The 21254-nt window shown below is 38.0% G+C and overlaps 1 protein-coding gene across 3 annotated transcripts in view; it reads right to left on the bottom strand.

Moving 5' to 3' along the window:
• Positions 1-21254, bottom strand: part of RAD50 (RAD50 double strand break repair protein) — a 159005-nt gene that overhangs the window by 3154 nt on the left and 134597 nt on the right. For all 3 annotated transcript variants that reach the window (XM_068535850.1, XM_068535849.1, XM_068535851.1), the window contains 2 exons: positions 1775-1860; positions 1128-1270 (listed from right to left, as the gene is read on the bottom strand). In XM_068535850.1, coding sequence (XP_068391951.1) covers positions 1128-1270; positions 1775-1860 — 229 coding nt within the window. The remainder of the gene's footprint in view (positions 1-1127; positions 1271-1774; positions 1861-21254) is intronic.

The raw sequence follows: 21254 nt of genomic DNA, 5'->3' as shown, positions 1-21254 counted from the left end.
CTGACTGTAGATCACAAATTTGTCATTTTTGCAGACTATAATTAAGATAATAATCTGCAGATGCCTTATAAATTGGTATCAGCTGTCCGGGTTGATGACAAAATGCATACACGCATAGAGTGTCTTTAAGCAAAAATTGCAAACCTTTTATGAAAGTAACTCTGATAATGTGAGCATCCGTTTCTGGAACTATAAAATTTTGTTAAGAAAATCAGGGGTCCAGAGATGTTATCAAGTATAATGTTCTGCTTCTAATCTGAAAGGAGGAAGCTCGAAAACCTTTAACATCTTTTACAAACCAGTGCACAGTGAAAGAACCCAGCCTTGTACCCTAAGGATGCGGGTCCCACTTTCCCAACTCTTTGAAACTTTATTCCTCTGTGCTCTATATATCCAACCCAGGCTATCCTCCTAGAGCTTCCTGTAGAGTTAGATGGTCTGGCCCAGCACTGAGTCCCTGTGTGTGTGGTGGTGGGGACAGAGGCACCTGTGGGTATCAAAGCCTCTGACCCTGGCAGACCCTTCTTTTAGATGGTCCTCAGGCCCAAAGGCTAGGCTGGGAGTGGTGGTGAGGACTCAGTCCTATGATGAGGCTACCTTCTCAATTAGACTCTCACTTATTGTAATGCCTCATCTGGCTCAATCTAGGATCTGGTTTGCTAATACTGTATGTCACTGATTCTAAAACATACCCTTCCCCCACCCTTTGACTTCTCTGAAATGAGGATGCATCTTACAATTACAATTGAATTTTTTCTTTCTTGGTGGCACATAAAATAGTGGTGTGTCTATAACTGATAACCCGGTAACCTTATTCTCATAAGGAGTGCTGTGGAACAGTGAATGGTCTTCAACTTCTTGGTTTACATTTAGGCTATCCTGTGAGACTGTTTCAGGCCTCTCTTCTAAAAGCCTGCTTTACATAATGTTGCAGGAAATGCTGGTTAGAATTGAGAGAGTGTAATGAGAGTGACTGAGCCTGATTCACTTTACATGGCAGCAAGGAGTGCTATAAGGAGCTGCCTACCATTCAAGGGCAACTTTGGGTGCTTCCACTGCACTGACAATGATTCCTCTTTGTCAATTCTCTGTGTACAGGTGGTTCCCTAGGCTCTTGAGATACCTGCCTTTTGTCCGGCACTGCATCGTCCTCGCATATCCAAGGGCGTGTCTCCCTTTAGCATCACCACTCGGTAGTTGTAATTCCGCCTTTTATCAGAAGCTGATACATTTTCATCGGCATCAGATCGAATTTCTATGTATTCAATATCTGACACAGAAAGAAGAAGATTTTAGGGGAACCTACACTCTGCAGCCTTTTGTCACTTGCAAACCTTATCAAAGTAAGTTACAAGCAACATGTGAGGCTGACATTACCAGAGGAAAACACTGGCTGGTTTGCAAACTTTTTCTCTGGTGATGAAGATTGCTGGCCAGAAGCAACCAGATGCCCCAACCCTCAGTCTCAGAGGTGGTTTTTTCTTAGTTCCCCTATTAAGAGTTTCCTCCTGATGGTTTTCTTCTTATCACATTTCGGCTTATCCCTATCTGCACTTCGACAGAACCTATTACATCATCAACTAAATATAATGTGCACCATGGCCAAATCTGTAAGTCCTGTCAGGCTTTGGAATAGCTAAGAATTCTTAGAAAATCTGAAAGAGATGTTCAGAGAGAGGCCCAGAGGTAATACTGGCATGATGAGCAGTCATATGAGGCAAGAGCTGGATATAGGGCTTTAGAAAGAGCATTCATGGTACACCATGTTAATTACCTTGTCCACGATAGGTACTTCGCCAAAGGTCACGAATAATTTTGTTGATTTCTTCCATTTTCATACTGTGAAATTTCATTATTGCTCTGCAAAAAGCCATTGATACTTTCAAGATAACATATTGTAACAATAAATTTAACAGTGTATATTAAAAAAATGCAATGTATAATAATGTATATAATAAGTAATATCATGAGATAAATTCCCCAATATTCTCAATGATAAAAGTAGAATATAGTAAGAGCTATAAAAAATAAACAGAACCCAAACCTTGCTATTGGCTAGTATGGCAAACTCTCAGGCATATATAATTCCAGCACTCTGGAGTCCTTATCCTTCTCCATTTTCACTCTCTATGATATGACAAACACTCCCTTAAATGCTCAAATACTGTGAACACTTCTGAAACAATTTTTTAGGAGACATTTCTCAGGCTTAATGGAAGGACTGTTTCTACTGATACCAACTGGTTATAGGAAGCCCTGCTGAACAGATGACAGTGAGTTAAAGAGGGGATAGGAGGTGTACAGGGTCCTAATTAGTCTATGGGAAAATAGGTGAATCTCTGGAATTGCTGCCCTTTTTCTCTTCTATTATTATTAAGGTTGACCAAAGTCAACCTCTTAAGCTGCTTTTATTTCTCAGATCTGTGAGCTTTTTACCAACCAGAAGTGTTGGTTCGGAGAGGGTGATAAAGAGGCTTAAGCTGAGCTGAGCCTCAAAACTTTAATTTTCCCTTCCTAGTTGAAGATTCAGAAACCCTAACTCCAAATATGTGCATTAACTTTCTTTGACCGTGGCACCCCTCTGCCCCCACAACGCTCTTAAAATAGTAGTTTCGAAACACTAAAAAGAAGAAAAGAAATGTCTGTAAAAACAAAAGTAGCCTGTCAAAATCTAACACCGTTCTTACTAGAGTCACCTTTCGTCAAAAAGCCCTTAGGTTATTTGGAAGTGGGTTTATGAATTAATAAATGTTGCACCAGTCACAAAAAGGCAAACATCACTGCCATTACCATACAAAGGATGTGAGGCGGACATACTTCCATTTACAAGTTTCTTATCTGATATATACAAAAAAAGAAACTGAACGTAATGCTACTGCCTCTGCAGAATCATTTCATGATCTTCCGGTTTACTAGCAAAAGAGAAAGAAATGACTCAACATAAATAATTTTAAATATCAGATGAAGGAGTGTGAAGTAATAAAAACCGGAAAAAACCATATTCTGCTTGTTGATGAGAAAGCAACGTCTCCATTTTCTATTTTATACATCTATCTCAGTCTCAGATTTTATACTTCTTTCAAAAAGACAGAGACACAACTTCTAAGTGTTTGTTTAAAAAGTAAAAACCTCAGAGAATGTTCTTGAGACCAATCATGTAATGCTTAGCTTTATACAGTATGACCTTGATTCTTCAAATGACTTTTTTAAAATGTCATCTTTCCATTCAAGTTAAGAATCTTCCATAATCAACATAAATAAGCACTCCCAATGTGGAGAACAAGCTCCAGGTGGGGCACAGATGTCCCACGTGCACACATATAGCCTACACCACAGCTCCCTGGTACAACAGAGGTGGTGCATCCTCGCCCATGGGTAGGTCTGCTGAGAGACAACAATGCAGGAAAAAGCTCTAGTCCTTAGAGGGATCCAGACTCACCATCGATCATGGCAGACAGAGTGGATGCCCACTACTGTTGGCTGGACCATTCACTTATCTTTGTATCTTATCTCTCTGCTAATGTGGAGCTTATAACCCCACTGTGCAATGATTACAGTAACTACATTAATCTACTTGAGGGAATAACAATGATAAGTGGCTACTAGTGATGACCATTTACCTTATGTAAGGTACAATTACGTTAAATAATCATATTTTATCTCATTTAATCCTTACTACAATACTGAGAGTTAGATTCTGTTATCTCCATTTTACCATTAAGAAAACTGAGATTCTAACAATGAATTTTCTAAAAAAGAAATAAATCACTCCCGTTTACAACAGCATCAAAAACAATAAAGTACTTAGGAATAAATTTAACTAAGAAGGTGAAAGATCTCTACTATGAAAACTACAAGACCCTGATGAAAGAAAATGAAGGCAGAAATAAATGGAAAGGTGGGAATTCCCCAGCACTCCAGTGGTTAGGACTCTGTGCTTTCACTGCCGAGGGCATGGGTTCGATCCCTGGTCGGGGAACTAAGATCCCACAAGACACGCACCAGGGCCAAAAATTTAAAAAATTTAAAAATTTAAAAAAGGAAAGGTATCTCATGGTCATGGATTGGAAGAATTAATATTGTTAAAATGTCAATACTACCCAAAGCCATCTATAGATACAATGCAATCCCTATCAAGATTCCAATGGCATTTTTTTACAGAAATAGAAAAAAACACTCCTAAAACTCATATGGAACCATGAAAGACCCCAAATAGCCAAACAAATGCTGAGAAAGAACAACAAAGCAGGAGGTATCACACTTCCTGATTCCAAGCTATACTATAAAGCTATAGTAATTAAAACAGTATGGTACTCCCATACACCTATGGACAATTAATCTATGACAAAGGCGGCAAGAACATACAATGGAGAAAAGACAGTCTCTTCAATAAGTGGTGCTGGGACAACTGGACAGCTACATGTAAAAGAATGAACTTAGAACATTCTCTAACACCATATACAAAAATAAACTCAAAATGGATTAAAGGCCTAAATGTAAGACCAGATATTATAAAGCTTCTAGAGGAAAAACATAGGCAGAACACTCTCTGAAATAAATCACAGGGCTTCCCTGGTGGTGCAGTGGTTAAGAATCTGCCTGCCAGTGCAGGGGACACGGGTTCAATCCCTGGTCCGGGAAGATCCCACATGACATGGAGTAACTAAGCCCGTGCGCCACAACTACTGAGCCTGCGCTCTAGAGCCTGCGAGCCACAACTACTGAGCCCAAGTGCTGCTACTACTGAAGCCCGCGTGCCTAGAGCCCATGCTCTGCAACAAGAGAAGCCACCACAATGAGAAGTCCGTGCACCACAACGAAGAGTAGCCCCCACTCCCCGCAACTGTTGTGCGTGCAGCAACAAAGACCCAACACAGCCAAAAATAAATAAGTAAATAAATAATTTAAAAAAATAATAAATCACAGCAGTACCTTTTTGGATCCATCTCCTAGAGTAATGAAAATAAAAATAAACAAATGGCAACTAATTAAACTTATGAGCTTTTGCACAGCAAAGGAAATGATAAAACGAAAAGACAACCCACAGAATGGGAGAAAATATTTGCAAATGAAGCGACCAACAAGGGATTAATCTCCAAAATATACACACAGCTCATGCAGTTCTGTATCAAAAAAACAAACAACCCAATCAAAAAACGGGTGGAAGATCTAAATAGACATTTCTCCAAAGAAGACAAACAGATGACCAAAACGCAACGGCCAAGATGCTCAAGGTTGCTAATTATTAGAGAAATGCAAATCAATACTATGATGTATCACCTCACACTGGTCGGAATGGCCATCATCAAAGTCTACAAACAATAAATGCAGGAGAGGGTGTGGAGAAAACGGGACCCTCCTACATTGTTGGTGGGAATGTAAATTGGTACAACCATTATGGAGAACAGTATGGAAGTTCCTTAAAAAACTAAAAATAGAACTACCATATGATCCAGCAATCCCACTCCTGGGCATATATCCGGAGAAAAACATAATTTGAAAAAATACATGCACCCCAATGTTTGCTGCAGCACTATTTATTGACAAAGGAATGGATAAAGATGATGTGCTACATATATACAATGGAATATTACTCAGCCATAAAAAGGAATGAAATAATGCCATTTGCAGCAACACAGACAGACCTAGAGATTTTCATACCAAGTGAAGTAAGCCAGACAAAGAATGACAAATATCATATGATATCACTTATATGTGGAATCTGAAAAAAAAAAAACAGATTAAAATGAACTTATTTACAAAACAGAAAAAGACCCACAGACGTAGAAAACAAACTTATGGCTACCAAAGGGGAAGGGGGGAGGGGAGGGATAAATTAGGATGATGGGATTAACATATACACACTGCTATATGTAAAGTAGATAACCAACGACCTACTGTATAGCACAGGGAGCTATACTCAATATTTTGTAATAACCTATAAGGAAAAAGAATCTGTAGGGGCTTCCCTGGTGGCACAGTGGTTAAGAATCCGCCTGCCAATGCAGGGGTCACGGTTTCGAGCCCCGGTCTGGGAAGATCCTACATGCCGCAGAGCAACTAGGCCCATGTGCCACAACCGCTGAGCCTGCGCTCTAGCGCCTGAGAGCCACAACTACTGAGCCCATGTGCCATGACTGCTGAAGCCCGTGTGCCTAGAGCCCATGCTCCACAACAAGAGAAGCCACCAAAATGAGGAGCCTGCGCACCGCAATGAGGAGTGGCCCCCGCTCGCTGCAATTAGAGAAAGCCCCACACAGCAACAAAGACCCAATGCAGCCAAAAATAAATAAATAAATAAATAAATAAATTTATATATATAAAAAAAGAATCTGTAAAAGAATATATATAGTCGAAGAACGTGCTCTCACTCCCTCTTGTGAGAACACCAGAATCACAACTAGCTGCTGGACAATCATCAACAGGAAGACACTGGAACTCACCAGAAAAGATACCCCACATCCAAAGACAAAGGAGAAGCCACAATGAGACGGAAGGAGGGGCGCAATCACAGTAAAATCAAATCCCATAACTGCTGGGTGGGTGACTCACAGACTGGAGAACACTTACACCACAGAAGTCCACCCACTGGAGTGAAGGTTCTGAGCCCCACGTCAGGCTTCCCAACCTGGGGGTCCAGCAACGGGAGGAGGAATTCCTAGAAAATCAGACTTTGAAGCCTAGTGGGAATTGATTGCAGGACTTCGACAGGACTGGGGGAAACACAGACTCCACTCTTGGAGGGCACACACAAACTAGGGTGTGCATCGGGACCCAGGGGAAGGAGCAGTGACCCCAGGGGAGACTGAACCAGACCTACCTGCTAGTGTTGGAGGGTCTCCTGCAGAGGCGGGGGGGAGTGGGGGGCTGTGGCTCACCATGGGGACAAGGACACTGACAGCAGAAGTTCTGGGAAGTACTCCTTGGCCTGAGCCCTCCCAGAGTCTGTCATTAGCCCCACCAAAGAGCCCAGGTAGGCTCCAGTGTTGGGTTGCCTCAGGCCAAACAACCAACAGGGAGGGAACCCAGCCCCACCCATCAACATTCAAGTGGATTAAAGCATTACTGAGCTCTGCCCACCAGAGTAACAGTCAGCTCTCCCCACCACCAGTGCCTCCCATCAAGCCTCGTAGATAGCCTCATCCACCAGAGGGCAGAGAGCAGAAGCAAGAAGAACAACAATCCTGCAGCCTGAGGAACAAAAACCACATTCACAGAAAGATAGACAAGATGAAAAGGCAGAGGGCTATGTACCAGATGAAGGAACAAGATAAAACCCCAGAAAAGTAACTAAATGAAGTGGAGATAGGCAACCTTCCAGAAAAAGAATTCAGAATAATGATAGTGAAGATGATCCAGGACCTCGGAAAAAGAATGGAGGCAAAGATCGAGAAGATGCAAGAAATGTTTAACAAAGACCTAGAAGAATTAAAGAACAAACAAACAGAGATGAACAATACAATAACTGAAATGAAAACTACACTAGAAGGAATCAATAGCAGAATAACTGAGGCAGAAGAACGGATAAGTGACCTCGAAGACAGAATGGTGGAATTCACCGCTGTGGAACAGAATAAAGAAAAAAGAATGAAAAGAAATGAAGACAGCCTAAGAGACCTCTGGGACAACATTAGACACAACAACATTCGCATTATAGGGGTCCCAGAAGGAGAAGAGAGAGAGAAAGGACCAGAGAAAATATCTGAAGAGATTATAGTCAAAACCTTCCCTAACATGGGAAAGGAAATAGCCACCCAAGTCCAGGAAGCGCAGCGAGTCCCATACAGGATAAACCCAAGGAGAAACACGCCGAGACACACAGTAATCAAATTGGCAAAAATTAAAGACAAAGAAAAATTATTGAAAGCAGCAAGGGAAAAACGAAAAATAACATACAAGGGAACTCCCATAAGGTTAACAGCTGATTTCTCAGCAGAAACTCTACAAGCCAGAAGGGACTGGCATGATATACTTAAAGTGATGAAAGGGAAGAACCTACAACCAAGATTACTCTACCCAGCAAGGATCTCATTCAGATTCGATGGAGAAATCAGAAGCTTTACAGACAAGCAAATGCTAAGAGAATTCAACACCACCAAACCAGCTCTACAACAAATGCTAAAGGAACTTCTCTAAGTGGGAAACACAAGAGAGGAAAAGAACCTACAAAAACAAACCCAAAACAATTAAGAAAATGGTCATAGGAACATACATATCGATAATTACCTTAAACGTGAATGGATTAAATGCTCCAACCAAAAGACACAGGCTTGCTGAATGGATACAAAAACAAGACCCATATAGATGCTGTCTACAAGAGACCCACTTCAGACCTAGGGACACATACAGACTGAAAGTGAGGGAATGGAAAAAGATATTCCATGCAAATGGAAATCAAAAGACAGCTGGAGTAGCTATACTCATATCAGATAAAATAGACTTTAAAATAAAGAATGTTACAAGAGACAAGGAAGGACACTACATAATGATCCAGGGATCAATCCAAGAAGAGATAACAATTATAAATATATATGCACCCAACATAGGAGCACTTCAATACATAAGGCAACTGCTAACAGCTATAAAAGAGGAAATCGACAGTAACACAGTAATAGTGGGGGACTTTAACACCTCACTTACACCAATGGACAGATCATCCAAAATGAAAATAAATAAGGAAACAGAAGCTTTAAATGACACAATAGACTAGATAGATTTAATTGATATTTATAGGCCATTCCATCCAAAAACAGCAGATTACACTTTCTTCTCAAGTGCACACGGAACATTCTCCAGGATAGATCACATCTTGGGTCACAAATCAAGCCTCAGTAAATTTAAGAAAATTGAAATCATATCAAGCATCTTTTCTAACCACAACGCTATGAGATTAGAAATGAATTACAGGGGAAAAAACCGTAAAAAACACAAACACATGGAGGCTAAACAATACGTTACTAAATAACCAAGAGATCACTGAAGAAATCAAAGAGGAAATCAAAAAATACCTAGACACAAATGACAATGAAAACATGACGATCCAAAACCTATGGGATGCAGCAAAAGCAGTTCTAAGAGGGAAGTTTATAGCTATACAAGCCTACCTCAAGAAACAAGAAAAATCTCAAGTAAACAATCTAAACTTACACCTAAAGGAACTAGAGAAAGAAGAACAAACAAAACCCAAAGTTAGCAGAAGGACAGAAATCATAAAGATCAGAGCAGAAATAAATGAAATAGAAACAAAGAAAACAATAGCAAAGATCAATAAAACTAAAAGCTGGTTCTTTGGGAAGATAAACAAAATTGATAAACCATTAGCCAGACTCATCAAGAAAAAGAGGGAGAGGACCCAAATCAATAAAATTAGAGGGCTTACCTGGTGGCGCAGTGGTTGAGAATCTGCCTGCCAATGCAGGGGACACGGGTTCGAGCCCTGGTCTGGGAAGATCCCCCATGCCGCGGAGCAACTAGGCCCGTGAGCCACAACTACTGAGCCTGCGCATCTGGAGCCTGTGCTCCGCAACAAGAGAGGCCACGATAGTGAGAGGCCCGCACACCACGATGAAGAGTGGCCCCCACTTGCCGCAACTAGAGAAAGCCCTCGCACAGAAATGAAGACCCAACACAGCCAAAAATAAATAAATAAATAAATAAATTTTAAAAAAATAAAATAAAATTAGAAATGAAAAAGGAGAAGTTACAACAGACACCGCAGAAATACAAAGCATCCTAAGAGACTACTACAAGCAACTCTATGCCAATAAAATGGACAACCTGGAAGAAATGGACAAATTCTTAGAAAGGTATATAACCTTCCAAGACTGGACCAGGAAGAAACAGAAAATATGAACAGACCAATCACAAGCACTGAAATTGAAACTGTGATTAAAAATCTTCCAACAAACAAAAGTCCAGGAACAGATGGCTTCACAGGTGAATTCTATGAAACATTTAGAGAAGAGCTAACACCCATCCTTCTCAAACTCTTCCAAAAAACTGCAGAGGAAGGAACACTCCCAAACTCATTCCGTGAGGCCACCATCACCCTGATACCAAAACCAGACAAAGATACTACAAAAAAAAAAAAATTACAGACCAATATCACTGATGAATATAGATGCAAAAATCCTCAACAAAATACTAGTAAACAGAATCCAACAATACACTAAAAGGCTCATACACCATGATCAAGTGGAATTTATCCCAGGGATGCAAGGATTCTTCAATATACGCAAATCAATCAACGTGATACAACATATTAACAAATTGAAGAATAAAAACCATATGATCATCTCAATAGATGCAGAAAAAGCTTTTGACAAAATTCAACACCAATTTATGAAAAAAACTCTCCAGAAAGTGGGCACAGAGGGAACCTACCTCAACATAATAAAGGCCATATACGACAAACCCACAGCAAACATCATTCTCAAAGGTGAAAAACTGAAAGCATTTCCCCTAAGATCAGGAACGAGACAAGGATGTCCACTCTCACCACTATTATTCAACATAGTTCTGGAAGTCCTAGCCACGGCAATCAGAGAAGAAAAAGATATAAAAGGAATACAAATTGGAAAAGAAGAAGTAAAACTGTCACTGTTTGCAGATGACATGATACTATACATAGAGGATCCTAAAAAGGCCACCAGAAAACTACTATAGCTAATCAATGAATTTGGTGAAATTGCAGGATACAAAATTAATGCACAGAAATCTCTTGCATTCCTATACACTAATGATGAAAAATCTGAAAGAGAAATTAAGGAAACACTCCCATTTACCACTGCAACAAAAAGAATAAAATACCTAGGAATAAACCTACCTAGGGAGACCAAAGACCTGTAGGCAGAAAACTATAAGACACTGATGAAAGAAATTAAAGATGATACCAACAGATGGAGAGATATACCATGTTCTTGGATTGGAACAATCAATATTGTGAAAATGACTATACTACCCAAAGCAATCTACAGATTCAATGTAATCCCTATCAAATTACCAATGGCATTTTTTACAGAACTAGAACAAAAAATCTTAAAATTTGTATGGAGACACAGAAGACCCCGAATAGCCAAAGTAATCTTGAGAAAGAAAAACGGAGCTGGAGGAATCAGACTCCCTGACTTCAGACTATACTACAGAGCTACAGTAATCAAGACAATATGGTACTGGCACAAAAACAGAAACATAGATCAATGGAACCAGATAGAAAGCCCAGAGATAAACCCACGCACCTATGGTCAACTAATCTATGACAAAGGAGGCAAAGATATACAATGGAGAAAAGACAGTCTCTTCAATAAGTGGTGCTGGGAAAACTGGACAGCTACATGTAAAAGAATGAAATTAGAACACTCCCTAACACCATACACAAAAATAAACTCAAAATGGATTCGAGACCTAAATGTAAGACTGGACACTATAAAACTCTTAGAGGAAAACATAGGAAGAACACTCTTTGACATAAATCACAGCAAGATCTTTTTTGATCCACCTCCTAGAGTAATGGAAATAAAAACAAAAATAAACAAATGGGACCTAATGAAACTTCAAAGCTTTTGCACAGCAAAGGAAACCATAAACAAGACGAAAAGACAACCCTCAGAATGGGAGAAAATATTCACAAACGAATCAATGGACAAAGGATTAATCTCCAAAATATATACACAGCTCATGCAGCTCAATATTAAAGAAACAAACAACCCAATCCAAAAATGGGCAGAAGACCTAAATAGACATTTCTCCAAAGAAGACATACAGATGGCCAAGAGGCACATGAAAAGCTGCTCAACATCACTAATTATTAGAGAAATGCAAATCAAAACTACAATGAGGTATCACCTCACACCAGTTAGAATGGGCATCATCAGAAAATCTACAAACAACAAATGCTGGAGAGGGTGGCGAGAAAAGGGAACCCTCTTGCACTGTTGGTGGGAATGTAAATTGATACAGCCACTATGGAGAACAATGTGGAGGTTCCATAAAAAACTAAAAATAGAATTACCATATGACCCAGCAATCCCATTACTGGGCATATACCCAGAGAAAACCATAATTCAAAAAGACACATGCACCCCAATGTTCCTTGCAGCACTATCTACAATAGCCAGGTCATGGAAGCAACCTAAATGCCCATCGACAGATGAATGGATAAAGAAGTTGTGGTACATATATACAATGGAATATTACTCAGCCATAAAAAGGAACGAAACTGAGTCATTTGTTGAGACGTGGATGGATCTAGAGACTGTCATACCGAGTGAAATAAGTCAGAAAGAGAAAAACAAATATCGTATATTAACGCATGTATGTGGAACCTAGAAAAATGGTACAGATGAACCGGTTTGCAGGGCAGAAGTTGAGACACAGATGTAGAGAACAAATGTATGGACACCAATGGGGGAAAACCGTGGTGGGGTGGGGATGGTGGTGTGCTGAATTGGGCAATTGGGATTGACATGTATACACTGATGCGTATAAAACTGATGACTAATAGGAACCTGCAGTATAAAAAAACAAACAAACAAAAAACACAACTAATACTAAACTTTCTTTGGGTTATTTGTATGGAAATATGTTAATATAAATGTTTCAGACATTACATGAAACTTCTAAAAATCTTATATGTTCTGGTATAATGTTATAAGTCATAATTCTAGTTATTACTTTAAAATGTATATCTCAGAAATAACTAAATTTCCTTGTCAATTGCATTATTATGAACTTTCATCAAATCTTTAACCGTGGTCATTTTTATGTCTTTTGTCATTTACAGACAGTTCTGGGTGTACTCTGATGCTTTAGCAAGAATGTTCCTATAAAAGGGTTTCATCTTCAAGGAATTCATGGAAAAGACTCTGACAAGTACAGGTTTCTGGTAACTGACCATACTGCTCAACTGAATGAATAAGTATTTTCAGAACTCTAATGGAAAACTGATGAATTCATAAAAGTGCTAACAAAAGATCAAGATGAAAAAAAAAATTAATTACATGGGACTGAGTGAACTGATGAGGATGATTATAATTTTTGTGACTTTCTGTTCCAATAAAAAAAAAAAAAATCCCACAAGGACTCAGAGGCAAAAAATATACAAATCAATTTTCACTGCAAAGTAAAGGAGCTGTTACAGTGGAGGATTACTGGATTTAATGTCAATATTATGACATAGTATGAGTGTGTTTCGTGTTTGGTAATTGCAATCATTGTTGCTTTTGTTGTGGTCATCCATTTACAATGCTTGGTGTCAGTTTATTTATCTCTTGTAAAAATTAAAAAAAATTTTTTTTAATTAAATAAAAGAATATATATATGTATAACTGAATAACTCTTGTAAAAATAAAAAAATTTTTTAAAAAGAATTAAAAAAATATATATATGTGTAAGTGAAGAATATATATGTATAACTGAATATGTTAGTTTCAGGTGCTGTACACCTGAAACTAACACAATATTGTAAATCAACTATATTTCAATATAAAAAAAAAGACTTACAGAAAAACCCTGTATGGTACTGGCATAAAAACAGACAGACAGACCAAGAGAACACAATCGTCAGCCCAGAAATGAACCCAAGCACATATGGTAAACTAATATTTGACAAGGGAGCCAAAAATACTCAATGGAGAAAGGACAGTCTCTTCAATGATGGTGCTGGGAAAATTGGATATTCACATGTAAAAGAATGAAACTCGATCCCTATTTTACACCACTCACAAAAATAAACTCTAAATGGATCAAAGACTTAAATGTAAAACCTGAAACTGTGAAACTCCTAGAAGAAAGCTCCTTGACATGGGTCTTGGTAATGATTCTTTGGGAATCACACCTTAAAGCCCAAGCAACAAAAAATAAACAAGTGGGACTACATCAAACTAAAAAGTTTTTGCACAGCAAAAGAAACCAACAACAAAGTGAAAAGACAACCTATAGAATGGGAAAAAATATTTGAAAACCATGTATTTGATAAGGGGTTAATATCCAAAACCCATAAAGAACCCATACAACTTGGAAACAAACAAAAAATCCAATTTAAAAATGGGCAAAGGACCTGAATAGACATTTTTCCGAAGAAGTTATATGAATGGCCAACAGGTACATGAAAAAAGATGCTCACAGTCATTAGGGAAATGCAAATTAAAACCACAATGAGGGACTTCCCTTGTGGTCCAATGGAAAGAATCCACCTCACAATGCAGGGGACGCAGGTTCAATCCCTGGTCAGGGAACTAAGATCCCACATGCTGTGGGGCAACTAAGCCCATGCGCCACAACTAGAAAGAGAAAACCCACACGCCACAACGAAGAGCCACCGTGCTGCAACGAAAGATCCTGCGTGGCGCAACTAAGACCTGATGCAACCAAAATAAAATTAAATAAATAAATAAATAAATAATCTTTAAAAAAAAAACACCACAATGAGATATCACCTCACACCTCTTAGACAGCCATCACCAACAAGAGATAACAAATGACAGCATGGATATGGAGAAAGGGAAACCCTTGTGCATTGTTGGTGGGATGGACTGTAAATTGGTACAGCCATTGTGGAAAACAGTATAGAGGTTCCTAAAAAAATTAAAACTAGAACTACCATATGCTCTAGCAATTCCACTTCTGGGAATGTATCCAAAGGAAATGAAAACACTATCTCGAAAAGTTATCTGCACCCCTGTGCTCATAGCAGCATTGTTTACAATAGCTAAGACACAGAAACAATCTAAGTGTCCATTGTTGGATGAATGGATAAAGAAGATGTGAGATATATATCTATACGTATCTATATATATCTAAATCTATAACATATCTCTATATACACACATATACAAACATACATACAATGGAATATTCAGCCATAAAAAACAAGGAAGTCCTACCATTGGGGACAACGTGGATGGACCTTGAAGGCATTATGTTAAAAGAAGCAAGTCAGACAGAAAAAGACAAGATCTCACTTATATGTGGAATTTAAAAACAAAAACAGGGACTTCCCTGGTGGCGCAGTGGTTAAGAATCCGCCTGCCAATGCAGGGGACATAGGTTCAATCCCTGATCCAGGAAGATCCTACATGCCACAGAGCAACTAAGCCTGTGCACCACAACTACTGAGCCTGTGCTCTAGAGCCCACATGCCACAACTACTGAGCCTACATGCCACAACTACTGAAGCCCATGCGCCTAGAGCCCGTGCTCCGCAACAAGAGAAGCCACTGCAATGAAGACTAGCCCCCGCTCGCCGCAACTAGAGAAAGCCTGCGTGCAGCAATGAAGACCCAACCAAAATTAAAATAAATTTAAAAAGATTAAAACAAAACACCAAACTCATAGAAAAAGAGACTGATCTGTGATCACCAGAGGTGGAGGGATGGGGAGATGGGGAAATTGGATGAAGGTGGTCAAAAGGTACAAACTTCCACTTATAAGATAAATATGTACTAGGAATGTAATGTACAACATGATGACTGTACTTAACACTGCTGTATGACATGTAAGAAAGTTGTTAAGAAAGTAGATCCTAAGAGTTCTCATCACAAGGAAAAATTTTTTTTTTCCTTTTTTATTTTTTCTATGAGATGATGGATTTTAACTAAACCTACTATAGTAATCATTTCATAATATGTGTATATCAAACCATCATGCTGTACACCTTAAACTTATACCGTGATGTATGTTATTTCTCAATAAAATAAAACAGGGAGGGGGGAGAAAACTGAGATTTAATCAAATTAGGAATGTGCTCAAGATCAGAGAAAAATAGGATATTAACAGCCCTTGAATATAATTAAAATTAAAAAGGCAGTCAAAATGCCGTCTTTAAAGTCATCAGGCTCAGATAGTTTTATAAGTGAATGTTATCAATTCTTCAAGGTACACCTAGCTCCCAAGTATATAAAGTATTACACAGCAAGGAGAAATATAAGTAAAAGGAGAAAAAAAAAGTATAGGCCTATTTTGCTTATGAATATAGATACAAACATTTTAAATAAAATCAAATTTAGGACTGAAGGTGTTAAAAACAATGTATCATGACCAAATAGTGTTTATCCCAAGAAACCAAGAACAGTACAACAGGAAAAAAAATTAATTTACTGCATTAAGAGATTAAAAGAAAAAAATTATCTCAATAGGTGTCAAAAAGTATGTTATAATACTGAGTTTTGATAAAACTCCTCAATAAGAGAAAAATAGAAAATTTTCTTAATTAGACAAAATGACTATCAGATAGTCACATCAAGCATCAAATTTAATGTTGAAATATACAAAAGTGTTCCTCCTAAAGCTAAGAACAAGAGAAAGATACCTCTTATTATTGCTACTCTAAAATAATGTGCTGGAGATGCCTAACAATTGAGCAAGACAATAAAAAGAAATGAAGACTAAATGAGGGGAACAGAAACAGCAACTTGTCATTGTTTCTGCAGACGATATAACTATATACTCAGAAAACCTAAGAAATCAACTGAAAAACTATTAAGACTAATAAGGTGGTCAGAAATAAAATAAACTATACATTACCTAGTAGCAAAATCCAATAGGAAACATAATAGAAAATAGGATCCTATTCATGGTGGCAATAAAAACTATGGAATACCAAGGAAGAAATCTAACAAAAAGGTACAGGATCTAGATGAAAAAGCTATAAAACTTTACAATAGGATAACAAACAAACAAAAAACACCCTGAATAAATATGAGAGACATACTATAGGGGTCCAAAATGGGAGATTCAATATCGCAAAGGTGTCCATTCTCCCCCAAGTAATCCATAAATTAAATGCAATCCAAACAAAACTCCCAACAAGATTAAATAATATTTTTAAATGAAACCCACAAGGTGACCCTAAAGTTCATATTTGAGACATAATGCAAATAAATAAAATCATAGTACTGGGACAGGAATAAAAACTAAATAAATACACACAGAACTTTAGTGTTTATAACTGACATTTCAAATCAATGGGACAGGTTTTAATAGTGTTGGAAAGAGGAAAAGATTAAAATTATATCACTATCCTTTATCAAATTTCAAATAAAATTCATATAAATTAAAAGATTAAAAATAAATGAGACTATTAAAACATTTTTGTAACCTTAGGATTGGGAAGGCCCTTGTAATTGAGAAGTCATAAATAAAAAGACTAAAGATTTGTCTACCTAAAAATTAAGTCACAAATAACACCATAAAGAAAGTTAATGGGGCTTCCCTGGTGGCGCAGTGGTTGAGAATCTGCCTGCCAATGCAGGGGACATGGGTTCGAGCCCTGGTCTGGGAAGATCCCACATGCCGCGGAGCAACTAGGCCCGTGAGCCACAACTACTGAGCCTGCGCATCTGGAGCCTGTGCTCCGCAACAAGAGAGGCCACGATAATGAGAGGCCCGTGCACCGCGATGAAGAGTGGCCCCTGCTCGCCTCAACTAGAGAAAGCCCTCGCACAGAAACGAAGACCCAACACAGCCAAAAGTAAATAAATAAATAAATAAATAAATAAATAAATAAATAATAAAATAAAGGAATTCCTTTTAAAAAAAAGAAAGTTAATGGACAAGTGAAAAACTGGGAATAACTCCTTGACATGTATGTGGAAAGGATTAATATCTAGAATCTATTAAAAAAAATGATACAAATCACTTAGAAAAAGACAACCTAATAGAAAAATTGGCAAAGAGATGTGAATAGGCAATTCTTGGAGAAGAAATACAAACAGCCAACATATGAAAAGACATTTAACCTCACTATTAAACAGGGAAATGTAAATTAAAGTGAGAGCATTTTTGGTGTAACAGACTGTCAAAAATTAAAAAGGTTGATAATATGAGAAGCAGGCATAAAGAAATGGGTACTTTCATACACTACTGGTAGAAACATAAACTTTGTGCTTTTGGAAGGCAATGTGGCACTAACAAGTTAAAAATATACATACCCTCTGACCCAGTAATTCTATTTCTAAGAAGCTATCTTTCTGATATATCTGCACAAGTGTGCAAAGACATACATTGTAGCATTATCTGTAGTAGCAAGCATTTAAAGGCTTCCTAATATGTCTATCAGTGGTTAAATAAAGTAGGTAATATCCATTTTATAGAATATTATGCAGCCATTAAAAATAATGAGTTATTTACATATATGAACATGATTTTCATCACATGGTAAAGTGGAAAAAAAAAACAAAAAAAACCTACAGTGTGATACTATTCACACAAAACAAAAAAGATTTGTGTGTACATACATGCAAAAGCACTGTGAAGGAAATGAAAATATGTCACCAATGTACTACTACTTAAGTGCTGAATAAATGTTAGACATTGTCAAGGAAATGAACCGAAGTCCCAGCTTGAACCATGTTCTGTGATTTGCAGAATAATGGAGTAGAGGAAGCATAAATATCTGTAATACAAGGCTGAATGGGTTAAGTGGCACAAAATATTATGGCATACAAAGGAAGGAAAAAATTACATGTTTGGGAAGGGCTCTATGAAGGTAACATTCAAAGGACGAGAAACAGCATAGTAAAATGCAAGGTGTCTTAAAGGAACAAAATTATTCAGTTTGGTTAGAAAATAGTGAGTAGTGAGAGATGAAATGGGAAAGGCCAGGTGTGGAAGTCTTTCCTAAAATTAGAAGAGAATAGCTACCACCACCTTTAAGAAAATTAACCTGGTAGAAGTTTAACAGGGGTGGGAGGGATAACGAGATGGGGGAAGTTACCACAGTAATACAGGTAAGAGTTAAGGAGGGCTTGACTTAGGCGTGGGCTGTGGAAGAAAAGCAGCTCTGAAACAGAACTGTGCAGGAACACTGTGGGAGCTGATTGCTGACTGAACTATACAGACCCAAAGATTAACCTAACACACTTTTTAGCACTTGGACTTTACAGGTAACTAACATTTAAGAATGACCTTGAAGGTCCATGACCTCTAGTAAACTATCATTCTGCTGAGGCAAAGATATAAATTTCATGGGCTAGAAACTATTGTGGGTAAGTGGTCATCTGGCTGGTTGCATCAGCACCACCATGTGCCTGGAGTGTGCATGTCATTCAGTTAAATGCATATAGTACTAACTCATATTAAGTGTATGTTTTGTGAAAACTGATTCCCAAAATAAAATGAAAAGGTCTAAGATCTAAGAAAATAGTGATTTATAAATCAATCTTATATTTAAATATTCTTAAGAATCTGAAAGATTTCCTTGAAAATTTCAGTAACAATCTGTTGCATTTTATGGGGACAAATGATGGTTTAAGTGGTATTTATAATTTTGGTGATCCATGAAAGTCTTAGGATGTGATCCTCACAAATGACAAAGGCCTAATATATTTACTGTTTTAAGGGAGGCACAATGAGGCCAAAAGACAGAAAGACAAATACCAGTGAAACTATTCTATATGATACTATAATGGTAGTCACATGTCATTAAACATTTTTCTAAACCCACAGAATGTACAACACCATGAGTGAACCCTAATGTGAACTACAGATTTTGGTGAGTATGATGTGTGAATGTATGTTCATCAAATGTACCACTCTGGTAAGGGATGTTGATAGTGGGGTAGGCTATGGTTGGGGTGGGGGGAGGCAGAGGTATATGGGAAATCTCTGTACTTTCTGCTCAATTTTGCTGTGAATCTAAAACTGCTCCAAAAAATAGTCTAAAAAAAGAGAGAAAGGGGTATGCGCTAGTGTAGTATGTAGAGCTGTTTTCATCCATGCCCCTCCTTCCTTCTTCACACAGACACCTCCTTTGAATGCCAAGCTAACTATACTGTCCTTCAGCACCTCTTTGCACTATGGCTTCTGCCCCAGCAATTTCTAGATGATTTTCCTTTGTGTTCTAAGCTAACTGCCTCCACTCTTGGACCTGTAATGAAAAGCTTCTGCAAGCCTCGGAGTTATCTACTTTCTAAGTGCACATGGGTTCTAGCTTGATGTCACGAATGAAGCGTATTAGGCATCCCCAGGACAGTAGTTCAGGGTTTTTGCTGCTGCCCTGCTCTGAGGCCACTTTTAAAATCATCTCAGGACTTAGTCATTAGCAGAGAACTGAATGCCTGAAATAGAGTCATTAGACCAAATGTCATTAGGTCATTAGTCATTAGGTAGACCAAAATCTCACCTGCCAGGAAAAGACCCTTCCAGCTCTTACATCTTTCGTATTTTAGCCATCTCCAGGACTCAAACTACTGAGGAAGGTTAGTTACCATTTTGCAAAATTTGAACTGGATTTCCTCATGTCTCAAGCTATTTCAATGAATAAAATAATAATTAAAAGGGCCAAATACATGTGTGCCTTCCTAATAAAAAAAATTCATTCAGAAGTAGGATAAAAACAAATAAGTTCATGAAGATTATCCAAGCTGGACAAAAGCAGTAGAAAAGATTATACTTACAAAAGACATTTGCCAACAGTATTATCCTCATCTTTGTTTACAAAATTGTACCAAACTATGAGATATACAGGTTGCCAAAAAATTGGCTAAGATCAATTTTGATTGAATACTCTTCCCTACTGTAGTTACCACTGTGAGAATTTCCTGTCTTCCAACATTTAGGTCAGCGGAAGCCCTCTAGTATAAAGGAAATGATATGATGAATATCACATTCTACTGAGTATCATGTTCCAAACTAATAGTGGTTTTTATTACTTAGCACATTTTAAAATCCCTAACTTGCCAAACTTAAGTTGCACATTTAAAAGAAAAATGTCCTCTTTTTCTGGATAAAACGTTTAAGACTATTAAACTAATCTCCTAAAACACTTAAAACTGTTGAACTGTTGTACTTCTTTAGCCAAACTCCCAAATACCAGCTTTTAAAATTCAGGCAATGGTCACCCACTATTAATATAGTGCTTGATAAATATTTGGTTAAAAAAACCTGCGAGTGTGAAATGCCACCAGCTATCATTTGGTTTTGTAATCTACTTATTTGATGCTACAGGGGCTGCTGATGTGAAACTGTACTGTATCCAAGACAAGAATGAGAATGGTGGCCATGAGTGAGTCCTGGTTAAAGCCCTCACCCCCAAGCTCTCCTTGAGTGTAAGAAGCCAGGCTCTGAAAAGACTCAAAGAGAGTTGGCTGCCTTGGATGCAAAACTTACATGTTTTCACTGAGTCTCAGAAGAAATATGACTTAATGTGCAACATTCCACATTTGGGGGAAAATGACAGTGGAACATTTTGGGGATAGGGTAGAACAGTGTACTTTGATATATTCCAAAATCACTTAATTTTAATTGATGTCTTCTTT

Source organism: Eschrichtius robustus, chromosome 2 (assembly GCF_028021215.1).
Source record: "Eschrichtius robustus isolate mEscRob2 chromosome 2, mEscRob2.pri, whole genome shotgun sequence".
Classification (NCBI taxonomy): domain Eukaryota; kingdom Metazoa; phylum Chordata; class Mammalia; order Artiodactyla; family Eschrichtiidae; genus Eschrichtius; species Eschrichtius robustus.
This window is presented reverse-complemented; position numbering and strand designations above follow the sequence as displayed.